Source organism: Onychostruthus taczanowskii, unplaced genomic scaffold, assembly GCF_017590055.1.
Source record: "Onychostruthus taczanowskii isolate IOZ18803 unplaced genomic scaffold, ASM1759005v1 scaffold61, whole genome shotgun sequence".
Classification (NCBI taxonomy): Eukaryota; Metazoa; Chordata; class Aves; order Passeriformes; family Passeridae; genus Onychostruthus; species Onychostruthus taczanowskii.
The window spans coordinates 2,425,578-2,439,982 of record NW_024503790.1 but is presented as its reverse complement, the minus strand read 5'-3'; the positions used below and the strand labels follow the sequence as shown (position 1 = coordinate 2,439,982).

At 39.8% G+C, this 14,405-nt stretch overlaps 2 protein-coding genes across 2 annotated transcripts; both read right to left on the bottom strand.

The window, feature by feature from the left end:
- Positions 1-524: 524 nt before the first annotated feature.
- LOC121344061 (arylacetamide deacetylase-like 4) lies at positions 525-4,855 on the bottom strand. The gene is made up of 4 exons (XM_041419739.1): positions 4,679-4,855; positions 2,478-2,694; positions 2,041-2,104; positions 525-1,299 (listed from the first exon to the last, which is right to left on the bottom strand). The coding sequence occupies exons 1-4, from the start codon at positions 4,853-4,855 to the stop codon at positions 525-527; spliced, it is 1,233 nt and encodes a 410-aa protein (XP_041275673.1).
- A 2,220-nt stretch (positions 4,856-7,075) lies between these two features.
- LOC121344124 (arylacetamide deacetylase-like 4) lies at positions 7,076-11,665 on the bottom strand. Its single transcript, XM_041419835.1, has 4 exons — positions 11,657-11,665; positions 11,061-11,277; positions 8,182-8,245; positions 7,076-7,850 (listed from the first exon to the last, which is right to left on the bottom strand). The coding sequence occupies exons 1-4, from the start codon at positions 11,663-11,665 to the stop codon at positions 7,076-7,078; spliced, it is 1,065 nt and encodes a 354-aa protein (XP_041275769.1).
- Between the last annotated feature and the right edge of the window lie 2,740 nt (positions 11,666-14,405).

The window sequence follows — 14,405 nt, the reverse complement described above, 5'->3', positions numbered from 1 at the left end:
ACAGTTACATTTCTAAAAGTCAAGTTAACTAATGTGACTTCATTTTTTTGAGTATAAAATCTGGTTACCTCAGCAACAGACATCTTCAAAATGGGACTCTTAAACTCAGGTGCTACGTGTAGCAGAGAGTACAGACTGTGAATTATAGCACTGTAGTGACAGTGTCTTTCTCCTTTGCCAAAACACACACTTCTAGGAAGAATGAAATTGTCAGCTGTAATTGAATAAAAGAGGTCAGACCAGATGTTGGCTTAAAATTTTACTGCATCTTTTTCAGGTACTGAGAGAGCAGCACTTGTACTGGACAAGTGTCTAGTCCAAAGAGATTATTAAAATAGGCAGGCTGTGCATGCACTACTTCAGACAGCCCTAGAAGAAACTATACTTGAAATGTCTTTTATGGTGATTGCACTGACATAAATGTTTATTAACAAATTGTCCTATATGAACTTCTTATATGGAATTTAGAAGCATAAAAGACCACAGAAATTTGGCAGTTCTTACAGAAACAAAGAAAAATGTTGCTATAAGCTTCTTAGAAAATCCACAATATTGTCAAGGCCCCTTTTTCTAGCTGGAAATGACAACCAGTCACTGCTAAATGAGTTTATGATTCCATGGAATCCATCCTCAAGGTGGTACCAGGTCACTCGAACCCCATTGTCCTCCAGCCTCTTCTTGTACAGCAAGCCATCGTCCCGCAGCACGTCGTACTCACAGGTCAGGATGAAAGTTTCTGGCAGCTGCTGGATGATTGTGTCTTCAGCCAGCAGTGGGCACAGAGTGGGCTCACAGAATCTCTTCACTGTCTCAAAAACTTCAGTTGTGCAGTCAAGTAGCACACGTGGTTTGTAGCCTCTGACCTTGAATTCCTCAGGGATGTTGTCTGGACTCACCCACTTTTTATACTTAAATTTAATATCTACAGGAATATGGGAACCTTCCAAGACCTCTTCCAGTTTTGTTGCATTTCCATTTAGATACTGCAACATGTAGAAAGCGGCACGTTCCCGGAACAGCAGAGGGACTCCCCGATTTTGTTGGTAGGATGGCAAATTGAAGTCCAGCGCCTGCAGGCCGGGGTAGATGAGGATCTGAGCGCGGAGCCTGGGGAGGTCTGACCTGCCTGCCAGGGTCTGGCTGACAGCAGCTGCCAGGTTGCCCCCAGCACTGTCCCCGCAGACAGTGACCCGGGCAGGATCCACGCCGTAGTGCTGCAGGTGCTGCAGGAAGTGCTGGGTGGCGTTCAGACAGTCTTCGTACGCCGCGGGGTATTTGTGCTCGGGGGCTAAACGGTACCTGGGACACGGAGACAAGTGGAAGAGAGGGAAATACAAGATTTAATTGTATTGCTAAAGTCCTGGTTCCTGCATCCAGGAACACCCTAATTTCTGCAGAGTTATAATTGTCTCCATAATTGTCTCCATCAGTAAGATTAAGTGGTGCAGATTATTTTGTTATGATATCATCTGTTTATTTATGTCTCTTAGGTCTTTAACAGCACAGGAGTACTCAGCTGCCAACTAAGTGTAGGTTTTGTTGACAATCATTTAGTCACTTTCTACTTCAGTTTTTCATGGGTTTTCATACAAATTGTATCTTTGTTACATAAAGTTATGTTACATAGCCTTGTAATCCAAACCATTATGCCAGTATTTTGATAATGTATTAGCTTGTCATTCACACTGTGCTTCTCTAACCATCAAGCAGGCTTTCCTTGAATAAGTGTTAAGGAGATCATGTAGCTTGCTATCTGTTTACAATCAGTTTTGAGTTTGGAATTTCAAAATATTCATTCAAAACTTCATTTTCCAGCTAGATATCCCAAAGTGTAATTTGTGATGTAATCAGACAGTGGAAACAGCCCAAGTGAGTCTTCAGTGTCTCCAAGCAACAGCAAATGAAGTTGTAAATCACATACTTGAGAAATCTCACAGAGACATTTCTCTGAGGCAGATTGTTGCTATGACTGAGGGGACAGGAGGTGATATTTACACTATAGGAAATAATCTCTCAGAATCAGCATGAGCAAAGACTCACCCCACAGATACAACCACAGATTCACTTTCTCTGGCAATAAAGCGGCACAGCTCTTCGTGGGTCTCTGAAAGAGATTTGGTGGAGTTTGATTTTAGGTTGAGCTGCATTTTCTCACCAGAGAAGAGATGTTATCTATTGGAGAAATTAAATAATTTCAAGAAGGAAATGCTCTCTACTTTTCCCTGCTGCTTCCTACAAAGCTCCTCTTTTGTACCTCCTCATCTTCCTATTTCAGTATTTTTTCCCCTTATATCATTGTCCTGTAAGAAAAACCATGTGATCCACAGAAGATTGCCTTCTTCTGGCAGCAAGAATTACAAGATTGAACCTGTGGTTATATTCAAAGTTTGCAACTGCTACAGATCAAGAAACAACCAACTTTACTATTTATGAAGTATGTAGTTCTTTAACTGAAATATTTCTGGTAGATATCTTACCAAGACTTCCAAATACCCATCCTCCTCCGTGAAAAAACACAACTCCTCTCCTTTGGCTGGCAGATGGAGCCTTAGGCTGGTAGATCCTTACAGGCACTTTCTCAAACCACAGATCCTTGATGAAGAGCTTTGGGTCTGCCCCCAGAGTCTTTCTTCCTTGCATGTACCGCACAAAGCTCACCTGAGTGCAGATGCCAAAGTTTTCCAAAATCTTTCCCTGTTCCAAGGCAAAGAGAACAGAGAGCTCACTCGAGAGACCCTGTATTTTCCAAAGAAAGGAACTGTGTGGACAGTATACTCATGGTGCCTAAGTCATGTATTTTTAGTGCAGTAATAAACTAATGAGTAGTTGTACAGGTATAGGAGAAAACTGAACAAGTAACAGCAGCATCAGGAGGGCTTATGAGAGGGTTACATGAATGAAGAACAGAACCCCAAACAATGCAGCATTAACAGACTGGTGAGATGGAATGCTCTGCTTTCTCAGCAGGTCCCTTACCTAACATTGAAAGCAAGTTTAGTTTTCACTGGTTATTCTATCCTTCCCCCCCAGATGATGTGGAAACATAGAAAAAGATTATTATTCTGGTGCTGATTTTCATGGTACAGGCACTTGCCCAAAGTAGAGTTGACTAAATTAAGAATGTTTGATAATTGCTTTTTGATCCATTTCCTAAGTCTCACTGATGTGTGCCATGCACTGACAAGAAGATCCTGACATATTTAGTAGGAATGAACTTCTGTTCATTCTCTGTGCCATAGGGATATTCATGCCAGGTACCAGAAAATTTATACAAATCAGAGATAGTGCTCCAACATAACACTGAATAAATAAAAGGCATATCATCAGATTCTCAATATATTTATTTACAAAAGGCCTTTTTTCAGCAATTCCAGATATTTATAATATTCTCCATGCCTGATCTTGAGGAAAGATTTCTTGAAGAAACTAAGACATTTTGCAATGTATTGATTTTAATTTTTTTACAGAAACTAGTCTTAGTGTATCCAGTTGTATGATAAAATGATTTATTATTTTGTATTTGCTATTTTCCTAGCAGGAATGGAACAATACCAAGGATATTCTAACTTTTACATTCAACTTGTTTGTTTTCTTTCACCCTGTGTTGCTTACATTGCAGCATGCAATGCTGGTTTATGGTGGGCAGTGGATTGATGATTAAAGGAGAACTTGCTTTTCCAGCTGCTTAAGTGATGTAATCTCTAATTACAACTTCTATGCAGCCAAAGCATGAAAATATATATCTAGCATTCTTTATTGTGGTTGACCATAATCTAGAATATTTCTGACAGAGAATATTTTTCTCTTTGTTTTCCTCCTTAAATTTTAAATGGCTTGTTTATCTTTGCAGATATTCCATTAAATTAATTTAGTAAATACATGCACAACCTCTGTTACCTCCTGTCTAATGCCATGTCTCATCAGAGAATCTCTACACCTATCATTACATAGAAATACCTGTGAATCAGTGAGTTCCTCTGTCAGCAGAGCTCACCAGACACTGAGTGCTGCTCTTGGAGACTGATTACCTTCCCACACTTTTACAAGCTGCTTCACCTGGAGAAGCTGGGCTGGTCAGAGCCCCTCATTCCCATCAGACAATCCTGCTCAGTTGCTACAGGATTTATATAAATGTGCTTTGGGCAGAAGAATTCCTTCAGCTCCTCTTGGACAACGTTACCTAATTTTGTCACTTGTGTGACAAACTTTTCCTTCCCAAGGTCAATTCTGAAATGTTCAGCTTCTCACTTCATATTCAAAATAAATACAGAATTCTCATCCCCATGCCCACAAAATCCTGAAAGCACAAGCCAGAGACATCTGAACCAAGAATGGAAATACAAATGATCCTACCTGGATAAACATTATAAATCAAATCATTGCTAGGTCAGCTCGAGTCAGGGCAGAAGCACAGTCAGACTTTCACACACTTGTGTTAAGGCAGCATTTAGGTACCACCTAAGATAGAGCTGGGCAGGACTGGATTAGAGCAGTGCAGTGTCAGAAGTCTGGCAAAAGTTTCTTTAGCAACACTCAGCTCAATAAAACATGCAGCATGACAGCAATGCCCTGCTCTCCTCTCCAGAACATAATTCCATGCAGGCTTCTAGCATGGGAGTAAGTTTAAAATCTACACATTCTCTGTTCTTCCCCCAAAAATCACACCAGGTTCACTTACCACCACAGCTGTGCATATTAAAATTATATGAATGATTCGGAGCTTTGCAGGCTGATTCACTCCAGGAGGAATTTCTGAGTTGGAAATATCAAAATTAATTGCTCCTATGACCAACAATATAAATGAAGCAAGAAAACCAGCTAAGAATAACACCAGCACTGTGAGTACAACTGCCATTTTACTGAACTGCAGTGATCTGACATGTCTTTGATTTGACTTTCCAATATATATTTGTCTCGTTACTTCCTGATTCTTTGTTAATCTTCCTGTTCTTTGTTTGCTCCAGTAAAAACCTTTCTTCTCCCTTTCACAAATACATTAGCAGGTATCTTTCCCTCTCCCACTTTCTTTCCCCCCCATTCCTGTTATCTCACAAAAGATAAGCTGGTCAAAGTCCTTGATTTGTTAGTAGATCTATGCCAGCAGCATTTTGGAATTTTTGTAAGAAACCAGTGCTTAGCTGGGAGAAGAGTGTTATGAATGAACAGCATTAGTATTAAATTAGTTGGAGGTGGAAAATGGACAGAGGGCATTTGTGTGCTGAGTTTGTGACACTATGAAACACCCATCTGAAGAGTTTCCTCGGGAGTGGGAACCTGCAGGTGATGATTGTCACTCAGAAGGGCCAAAGGGATTGTCACCAGTGCTCGTTGGAAAGATGCACTTAGAAAATTCTGTCATTACCCAAATCTCAGTTCTTTTTAGTATTTGTGCTCTCTTCTAACAGAAGAATATGCTTTTAAAAAGCCACAGGAGGTTGACTGTAGATTCATGGCTAGGTGACCCCTGTTGCAGGTAACTTTCAGTAGCTCTATGTGCAACAAATACAGCTTAGAATAACTTAAGATAACCAGTGATTAAAGAGTTCTGAACCAAACTGCTTTATCTTGTTCTTGCTGAGGAGCAGGATTGTGCTAATGTAGAGAAGGTGTACTTTAAATGATGCAAATGAATTAATTGTGAATCTAAGTCTGCAGCTAGGATGTCAGAACATATAAATTGCAAGTTCACGGGGAAAGAAAAGGGGTTAAAAAACTTTATTAGGTAGCATTGGGAGGGGGGGTTTGGGGTTTTTTTTGTTTGGTGTTTGATGTTGTTGTTGTAAAGTCAAGTTATAAGTGATGGGGGAAAGTACTGTGTCATTTTAGTTACAAAATTTCTCTAGTGGGAAGTTGAGTGTTTTTAATAGGGCACATGGTCATCATAAAATATTCTGAAGTAGAAGGAAATATTGTTTCAAAAATCAGCAAAAGCCCAGATTTGAAAAACAATAGTCCATCCAGTGGTGTTTGTGGACTTTCAGTTTGTATTGTGTTTTCACAGTTATAGCACAGTGTGGTTATATCCAGTTGTTTGGTAGGTTAATTACTGACCACAGCACAGATGTGGCCAGATAAAAGCAGCAGGACTGTGGCCTCTGCCTGCCTGTGTGGTGTTGTTCCTTTCACCACAGGAGGGGGGTTTCTGTTGGGTTCATCAGTCAGTGTGTGTTTAGCAAATGTAACTCTCACTCTTATAACAGAAATATTTGCAGTGCTAGTTTTTTATTTTGTTGTTGATGAAAGCATCACAGAATCACCATAGCATTACAGTGATAATATGTATAAAAACTGTGCTTCTCTGCCTTCTTCACATGATTTTCAGAATTTTTTCAATACAGCAGAACAGGTAGCCTTGAACATAAGATAATCTTGAAAGAAAAAAAGGGTTATGGAAAAGTCTCACCTCTGCACTTCTCTGACAACCACACACTCATTGAAGTTCAGGGATTCCAGTTTGAGAATGAAGTTCCAAAATGAAACATCATTTCTCCGATCACAAGCAAAATCAAATTCATGCTAGTGCCAGTTTAGGATTTCTGCTACAGACAGGAGCCTTCCTTTTGACTTCCCTATTTCTGGAGCAGTGTAGTTTTTGTAGAGACTAAACCTGGAAATTAAATTAATGGCTGCAATTTCAGTGTCTGCTGTAAGACTTCATAGTTGCTGAGTTCTCCATCTGATACCATCAGCACCTCCTGTCTGTCACAAGGGCCAAAGCAGACCTCAGTTGTTGTCTTCAGCATTTCTGGGCTGTTGAAAAATCTTCATGGAGATTCTTGTCTCTTGCCTTCAATGTGTGCCAGCCATGCAAAGATACTGGAATTGCTATAGTTTTAGTGAAACAGGATGTGCTAGGTGCCTTGCCTTTTTCATGTCGGTCTTACTGGTGTGTTTTTACAAGAATACTTTCTAGAATGGTGGCAGTTCAAATAGTCTTAATATTTGTTTGAGAGTGCCTACAGAAGCAGAAATCAAAAACTACAAAATGCAGTCCAAATCCAAACCATAAATCAAGGTGTTTATATTCCTTGCCAAAGATACTGCATGACTTGCATCTTTCTTCTGAAAAATACTTCTATAAACTGTTTATATAATTCACAATACTGTCCATTATCTTATTTCCAGATAAAAAGGAAAAAATCCCATAGCCAAAAAAGGCTAAAATTCCATGGAAGCCATTCTCACAATGATACCAAGTCACTCGAACACCATTTTCCTCTAGTCTCTTCTTGTATAACAGACCATCATCCCTCAACACATCAAATTCACAGGTGGCAATGTAGGACTCAGGGAGCTGGCAAATAATGGAATCTTCAGCTAAAAGTGGGGAAAATGTTATTGCTAAAATTTCTTTGACAGCTTCATGGACTTCAGGTTTATATGATGCAGGTTTTGGTGGTACGTAGCCTCTAACCTTAAATTCTTCAGGAATAAGGTCAGCACTTACCCATTTTTTATACTGGTGTCTCATACTATCAGGAACGTGGCAGTTTTGTAGAACATCTTTCCAAAATGTGGGTTTTCTGTTAAGGTAACGAAAACAGAAGTAGACGATCATCTTCCGGGACAACATGGGGACGAAAGCGTTCTGCTGGTAGGAGGGCAAGTGGAAATCCAGCCCCTGGAGTCCTGGGTAAAGTAGGACCTGAGCACGTACTTTTGGCAGATCTCTGTAATTTAGCAGTATTTGGCAAATAACAGTAGCAAAATTAGCTCCACAGCTGTCACCACTAATGATGACGCGACCAGGATCCACGTGATATTCTTCTAAATTCCTCATGAAGTATAAGGTGGCACTGAGACAGTCAAAATATTGCCCTGGGTAGGGATGTTCAGGAGCCAGACGGTACCTGAAATGTCAAAGACTGTGGTTATTGTTAGTGGAGTCATAAACATTCAATTTGTGTTGCTTGCAGTTGCTGTGGTAGCTATGCAGACTTTTTTTCCTAATTTTAAAGATTATATTTGGGTTTAACTAATGTAGATTGGAAGGCCAAACTAATGATGCTACAGCTATTTTAGAATATGTTGTCTATAAGCATATTTCTATAGTAAATGAAAGGTTTAAGAGAAAAATAGGGATGTAATCTAAAAGAGTAGATATTTTCAGCATATTTTTCAGAAGAGTTTCAACTGAGAGCTGTATTCCCATAAATACTTCTGTGGCAAAATAGCACTTACCCAACAGACACAACCACTGAGTTGCATTTTTTGGCCATATAGCGGCATACTCTTTCAAAGGCTCCTAGAGAAAAAGTTTAGCAAAAATGATGATTTAAAAATCAAATGTCCTTTTGAAATGAAAATACAGATTCCTGAACATGTGCTATGTGGAAGGAACTGCAAAACGAGACTGATAAGGAATTTGTGCTATGGAATGTGGTCTTTACACATTTAATACATTTCCTGTTGGCCAGTGGCTCTCAGGGCATTACACAAGCATGTAAGGATGGTGATACTGGGGAAACCCAGAAATCTGTCTGGGTGGTCTCATATCTCACCTGGTGGTCAACAAAAGGTGTCTGAGGAGAATGTAAGCTGAGGACAAACAGGAATAAGGAGCATACAGGAATTTGAGGCTCAGAGCACTCCTGAGGGAGAAGCTGTCTTTATACCTAGGGCCCTTGATTAGCATTTCTTGTGTGAATTACCCAAACCACTTGTTTTTAACCTTAATCATAACAGCTTTGTGCAAAGAGGAGTTCTCTCACTTGCTTACAAAGGTGTGAAGAGCCATTTCTAGTTGCTCCTTTCATACTTGCTTCCACATGGTGGAATTCTTGTACTGTAAGAAATGGTGGATAAATCCTTCCCTGTTTAACTTCTCTTGCTTCTCATGATTTTGTACTCAGTGTATCTGTCTTTATGCACCTTTTGCAGCCTGAAGAGTCATAGTTCATTCACATATTCTCTGCACAGAAGTACTTTTCTCACCTAGGCAGCCTCTCCAAGTCTTTCCAGTACTGCTTTATCATTTTTGAGGAGTGGGAAACAGAACTATAAGCACTATACTGTATTCAGATACACCATGGATTTATTACAGTGACATTAAAAAGTTTCCTCTTTTGTCTTTCCTTTCCTGCTAATAATTGCTAGCGTTTTGTTTGCTTTTTGACTGCTACTGTGCAGTGTATCAACAATTTCAGGTAACTTCCTACCATAGTCCCAAGACCTCCTTCCTGCTCCTGCTAGGAGTCCATTGCTTCATTTATAAGGTCAGAATGCTCTGTTCATCAGTTTGACTTCTCTACATGCCATTTCTCCTGTCATTTTATTGTCTGATCCTCTGCTGTCATAAAGACATTCTGCAGTTTTTCAGCCGTCCATTTATGACCCTCAGAGGATTTAATACCACATCACCTTGCACCATCTTTTCTGTTTGAATAAATTGATAGAATGAATTGATTAACACTGATCCCAGTACAGATCTCCTTAGAGGAATCTCACAGGAACTTCCCATAACCCATCTTTTTTCTGTTGTTCAGTCAGCTGTAATCCAAATGAAAGACCTTCCCTCTTGTGTCATGGGTGTGTAGCCTTCTTTAGGAGACTCTTCTGGAAATTAAAGTCGGTTTTAGCAACTCAGTCTCCTTTATTCATGTATTTGCTGACTTAAAAAAAATTAAATTGATGAAACTGATAAAGAATGGGTTGAGATTAGATATTAGGAAGAAATTCTTCCCTGTGAGGATTGTGAGGCCCTGGCACGGGATGCCCAGAGCCGCTGTTGCTTCTCCATTCCTGGAAATATTCAAGGCCAAGTAGGACAGGGCTTGGAGCAGCCTGGAATAGCAGCAGGTGTCCCTGCCCATGGTGAGGACTTGGAATGAGAATGAGACTTAAGGTTCCTTCCACTCAAACTGTTCAACAATTCTAGGATTTGAAAAGTATTACATCCATTTGAGGAATAATTCATAGTTTTCTGTCCACTGATTGTTTTCAGTGTAGCATCTGCTAATTTGGTTGCAGATTTCAGGCTTCCTAGGCTGGGGATTCCCAAAGGCCTTCTGAAAGCTTGTCATCATGTTGTTTTCCTGTTATCAAACACCAAAAGGAATTGAAGCCAAAGGTCAGGTCCCACTCTCTGTGTACAGGGATGGCTGTTACATCAAGCCATGCCACGTGAACAGGGACTCACTGTGCAATTTGTGGTGTGACTTTTTCTTCCAGTGAGAGGAATTCATCTGTCACTTAGATCATGGAGTGCCTGCCATCCCTGGAGTCCTCACTGCCACCCAGACTGGCTCTAGACATGAGCCTGGCACTGCCCCCAGACTCCTGTGCTCTGAGTACAGCAGGGTGGGTTATCTGTGCCCCAGTGTAGAGGGGAACCCATGGCACAGGAGTTACGTTGTGATTCCTGCACAGGGCTGAAGGATGCCAGGAAATTCAAGTCTGCCCAGTATAGTGCAGACCAACCCTTTGAAACAGTAAAGGATTCAAACCCCTCAAATTGCACTGCCTGGCCCCTGGAACGAAGTTCAGATTTCCATGTTAGGGGCCTTGGCTTGCAGAGAAGGCACTCAGAGCCTTAGCTGCTCAGAAGGAGATCTGGAGCACTCAGGGAGCTGAACTCCCAGCTGCTGAGACAAGGATTATCTCCCTTTCTGGAAAAGAAATCAAGTATCCTGTGCCATGTCACCACAAGAATCCAACTTCCCCAAATTGCTCCTTCATTATTTATATTTTCCTTCATTTGGATTCCTTTTTTGCATGAGTGGGAATTTATTTACAGATTTTTTTAAAATGTATTTAAATCCTTCCTTGGACCATATTATATCTTTTATGTAAGATAGGGTAGTCTTAGTAGAGCAGGACCCCTCACTGAGAGCTGAGAGAAGGTGAAGGATTTCTGGATCACAGGTCTCTTGCCCAAAGGAAGCAGAGATGGGACTCTCTTTAACATGAGACTATTCATTCCACAAATACTTTCCAGTTTGCACTGAGCAAAGACTGGTGACACTGGGAAGGACGGGGCAGGCACTGACTGACACATGCCTGAAGGCAAAAATGTAAAGGTTTGGATTTGACTTGAAAAATAAAACTTGCCCATTTCTTACTAATGCTCCCAAATGTGCCAGCGCCTCCATGAAAATACAGAATTCCTCTTCTTTTGCCAGTGGGTGGGCTTTTGGGCTGATAAATCCTCAAGGGTACCCCATCTACTGTGAGATCTTTGATAAGCAGTTTGGAATCTCTCCATGGAGGTATTCCATCGAGCACTACTCGCAGTATGGTTAAATCATTGCAGATCCTCAGCTTCTCCAAAATCTTTCCCTGTTGAAAAGAAAGAATTTGGAAGAAGAGGAGTCATGTTGGCTTGTTTCTGAACAGAGAGCATTATTCTATGTACATGCAGTTCAATAGGTACAGGATACATCTAGGTATTTGTTTTAAATTTTCATATTAAACAGTTTCCCAGCATGAAGTGGCTACAGTTTGACTGAAAAATCTAAAGAAGCTTTTAAGATTAATCGCATTAATTTTATGAGTTAATTTACCATGTTTTGGATTCATATATCAATGCTTACAGGCTTCAGGAGCATTAATTACTTTCTTCTTTTTTTTTTCCCCCTTAAGTAAGCCATTTTCCTCCTGCTGCCAAATATCCTACCTAAGCAAAAGTGAAATCCCCAGGTTAAGAAATTTAACTTACCGCAACCATGGTTGTGATCAGCAAGGAGTGGAAAAAACGAAGCTTTAGCGGTTGCTCAATTCCAGGTGGAACTTCTGAGTTGAAAAAATCATATAATACAACCCCCAAAAAGAGTGCTGGTATTAAAAGAGGAGAAATAAAAAATATTCCTAGAATTGCTAAAATTGTATAAACACATGCCATTTCACTTCAAAACAGGAGTGAACGCTATAAAATTGGGTTAAGCCCTGTTTTCAAGTGCATCTAAGGTGTCTTCACAGGAGACTGAGTGCTCAGTTCATATGCAGAAATTAAATGTTTATTAATGTTGCAATGCAATGTAATGCAATTTTCTCCACCCTTCTTTTGCTAATGATATTATTCACAACACTTGTATGCTTTCTTTGTACCCTTTACAAAAGGTGGGATTCAAACTGTATGGAAGTGATCAATACTATGAGCTTTTCACTAATTTCACTAATGTTATTCAGAGGGGCCTCGATTTGAAGATGGCCTTTTTGGTTTATAATGGATTCATTTTGGATGGACATTCCTGTTGCAGTGTTACATTTTAGTGATGTGGGGCTACTTGCATTTGTCATCAAAGCATATATACACTTCTCTGAGAGGAAAAATACTCAGATCCACATTTTTTATAAACTCTGTTTCATAGAGGAATGCACTGACACATTCATGCTTTAATTTTTGTTTAAATAAGAGTACATTTGCTCTGTGTTTAAAATCAGTGCAAGCCTGAATGTACATGAAGGTCTCTCCAGACACTTGGGGGTATGTTTGTAGATTGAAGCCACTGTTGCTGCTGGTAAAAGCTTTTTAGCACTTAACCCTCAGTGTTTCATTCTTGTTGTAGTTCAGTGTAGAGTCATTATATGTATGAATACATATGTATTGGTGAGGGATTGGTAACAGTTGGTGGCAGTTGTTTGGTGAAGTAATTTTTCTGGTTTGTGTTCTTACTAGAATTATGTTTTCCACATAATTTAAAATTTACAGCTCCCAAACATTTTGTGCCTTGGCTTTTAAAGTGGAATTCCAGTCTGAGAACTGAATTAGTTTTTAGTTTCATTAGCACAGTATTTAAATCAAGCAACACTGGCAGCTGATTTGCACAACATTGGCTTGTGGAGGTCAGGATGTGTGGGATGAAGCAACATCATAAATTTGTGCCAAGGTTTGTGAAATAGGGAGATCATTAGAGCCTTTTCTGTGCTGAGATTGGCTGATTGGGAGCCTTTCCCTTCCACAGAGCACAAATTTAGGATGTAAGTAGTTAAAATGTTAGACTGTAGAGTACTGAAGCCAAACCCAGATGCTCATGGCCAGTGCTCAGCTTGTCCTAAGCTCATCTGATGTTCTCTACAGGGCTCTGCAGCACAGCTGGGGCAGCCCAGTGGTGTTTGTGGTTATTAGTTCTAGAAATGTTTCCCTGTAGTGTGATATAGCACAGCCTGTGGGGATTTGGCTTTGTTTTGCCATATATTCCTGTAAGAACAGCACAGTTTAACTAAGTGCTTATTTCTGATGTCTGTGCCATCAGTCAAAATATCCTGAAATAAATTCCCACATAGATATCAGCTCTGAATCTTGTATTTCAGCATTCTTGATGATATCTTCTATTTGAATCCTCAGAGGAGGCAATTTCTATGCTTTCTAAAGAACCTTTAACCAAGAAAAAAAGGTTCTTGAAGGTATTTAGTACTTCAGTGGCAGTAAATGAAACTTCTAAAGGTGACCAATTAAACACCTGCTATTTGTATGATCAGATTATGAAAGCCTTATACCAAAGAGCACGTCTGTCTGCTGTTACCTCTATGAGCTCTTGCTGACACTGTTTTGACACAAGATTTCTTCTCCTATTCAGTGAGTCAGTAATTAATCAGCTTTAATCAAAACCAAAACACCTGACACATGCTACCTCTGTTTTGAAAGCTTGATGGACCTGATAGAGTAGGAGGAAAATTGCTTTATTGTCTTTTTATTTAAAAATAAATTTACAAAGGGACAGTTTGGAGTTTTTTGTTTGTTTGCTTTTTGTTGTTAAGTCCTGGCAATTCTGCAAAATCTATTGTACTCATGACAATCTGAATAAAAATCTTTCAGTTCTGCATTACAGCCTTTCTGTTGTTAAAGAAATGTTAGTGGATCAATGTTTTAAAATAATATCCTAATGCTTTAATCTCTTAATATGTTATACTGTTAGAGTATACTCAGCATGTGAACTTAGAGCATGTTATAGCTCTGTGCTGTTTGCACCTCCAGTCCTCCTTTTCCTGTTAACACAATGCCCATGTTTTTCCCCTGGTCTGGCTTCCCCTGAATCAAGCAAATCCCCTGGTCTGAGAGCTGCTTGCTCCTTCTGGGGATGTTTATATTGACAATTTTATGATGATGCTTGGTGCCTTATATTCCATATATTTCAGCTATTTCCAGTCTGGCCAGCCATTCCTGTACCCACAGGATAGGTAGGAATATCTATGGTCAGTGTCAGATTCTCAAGTTGTTCCAAAACAGTCAGTGAGTTTTCAGTGGGTTATTTTCCCGAGTTGTTTTTGAGGTGGTAAATGTCAAAATAATGTTTTTATTTCATTTGAATCCACTGCATGAAATGAGTACCTTGTATCTTTGCAAACAAAAAGGCTTCTTCTCTATCTGGCAGTGGAGATGGAGTTCTTTAAATGGTGGGTATTTAGTGTGTTTTGCTACAGCCATATTTTTGTTTTTCAGCAAACTCATCCCCAAACCTCAACTT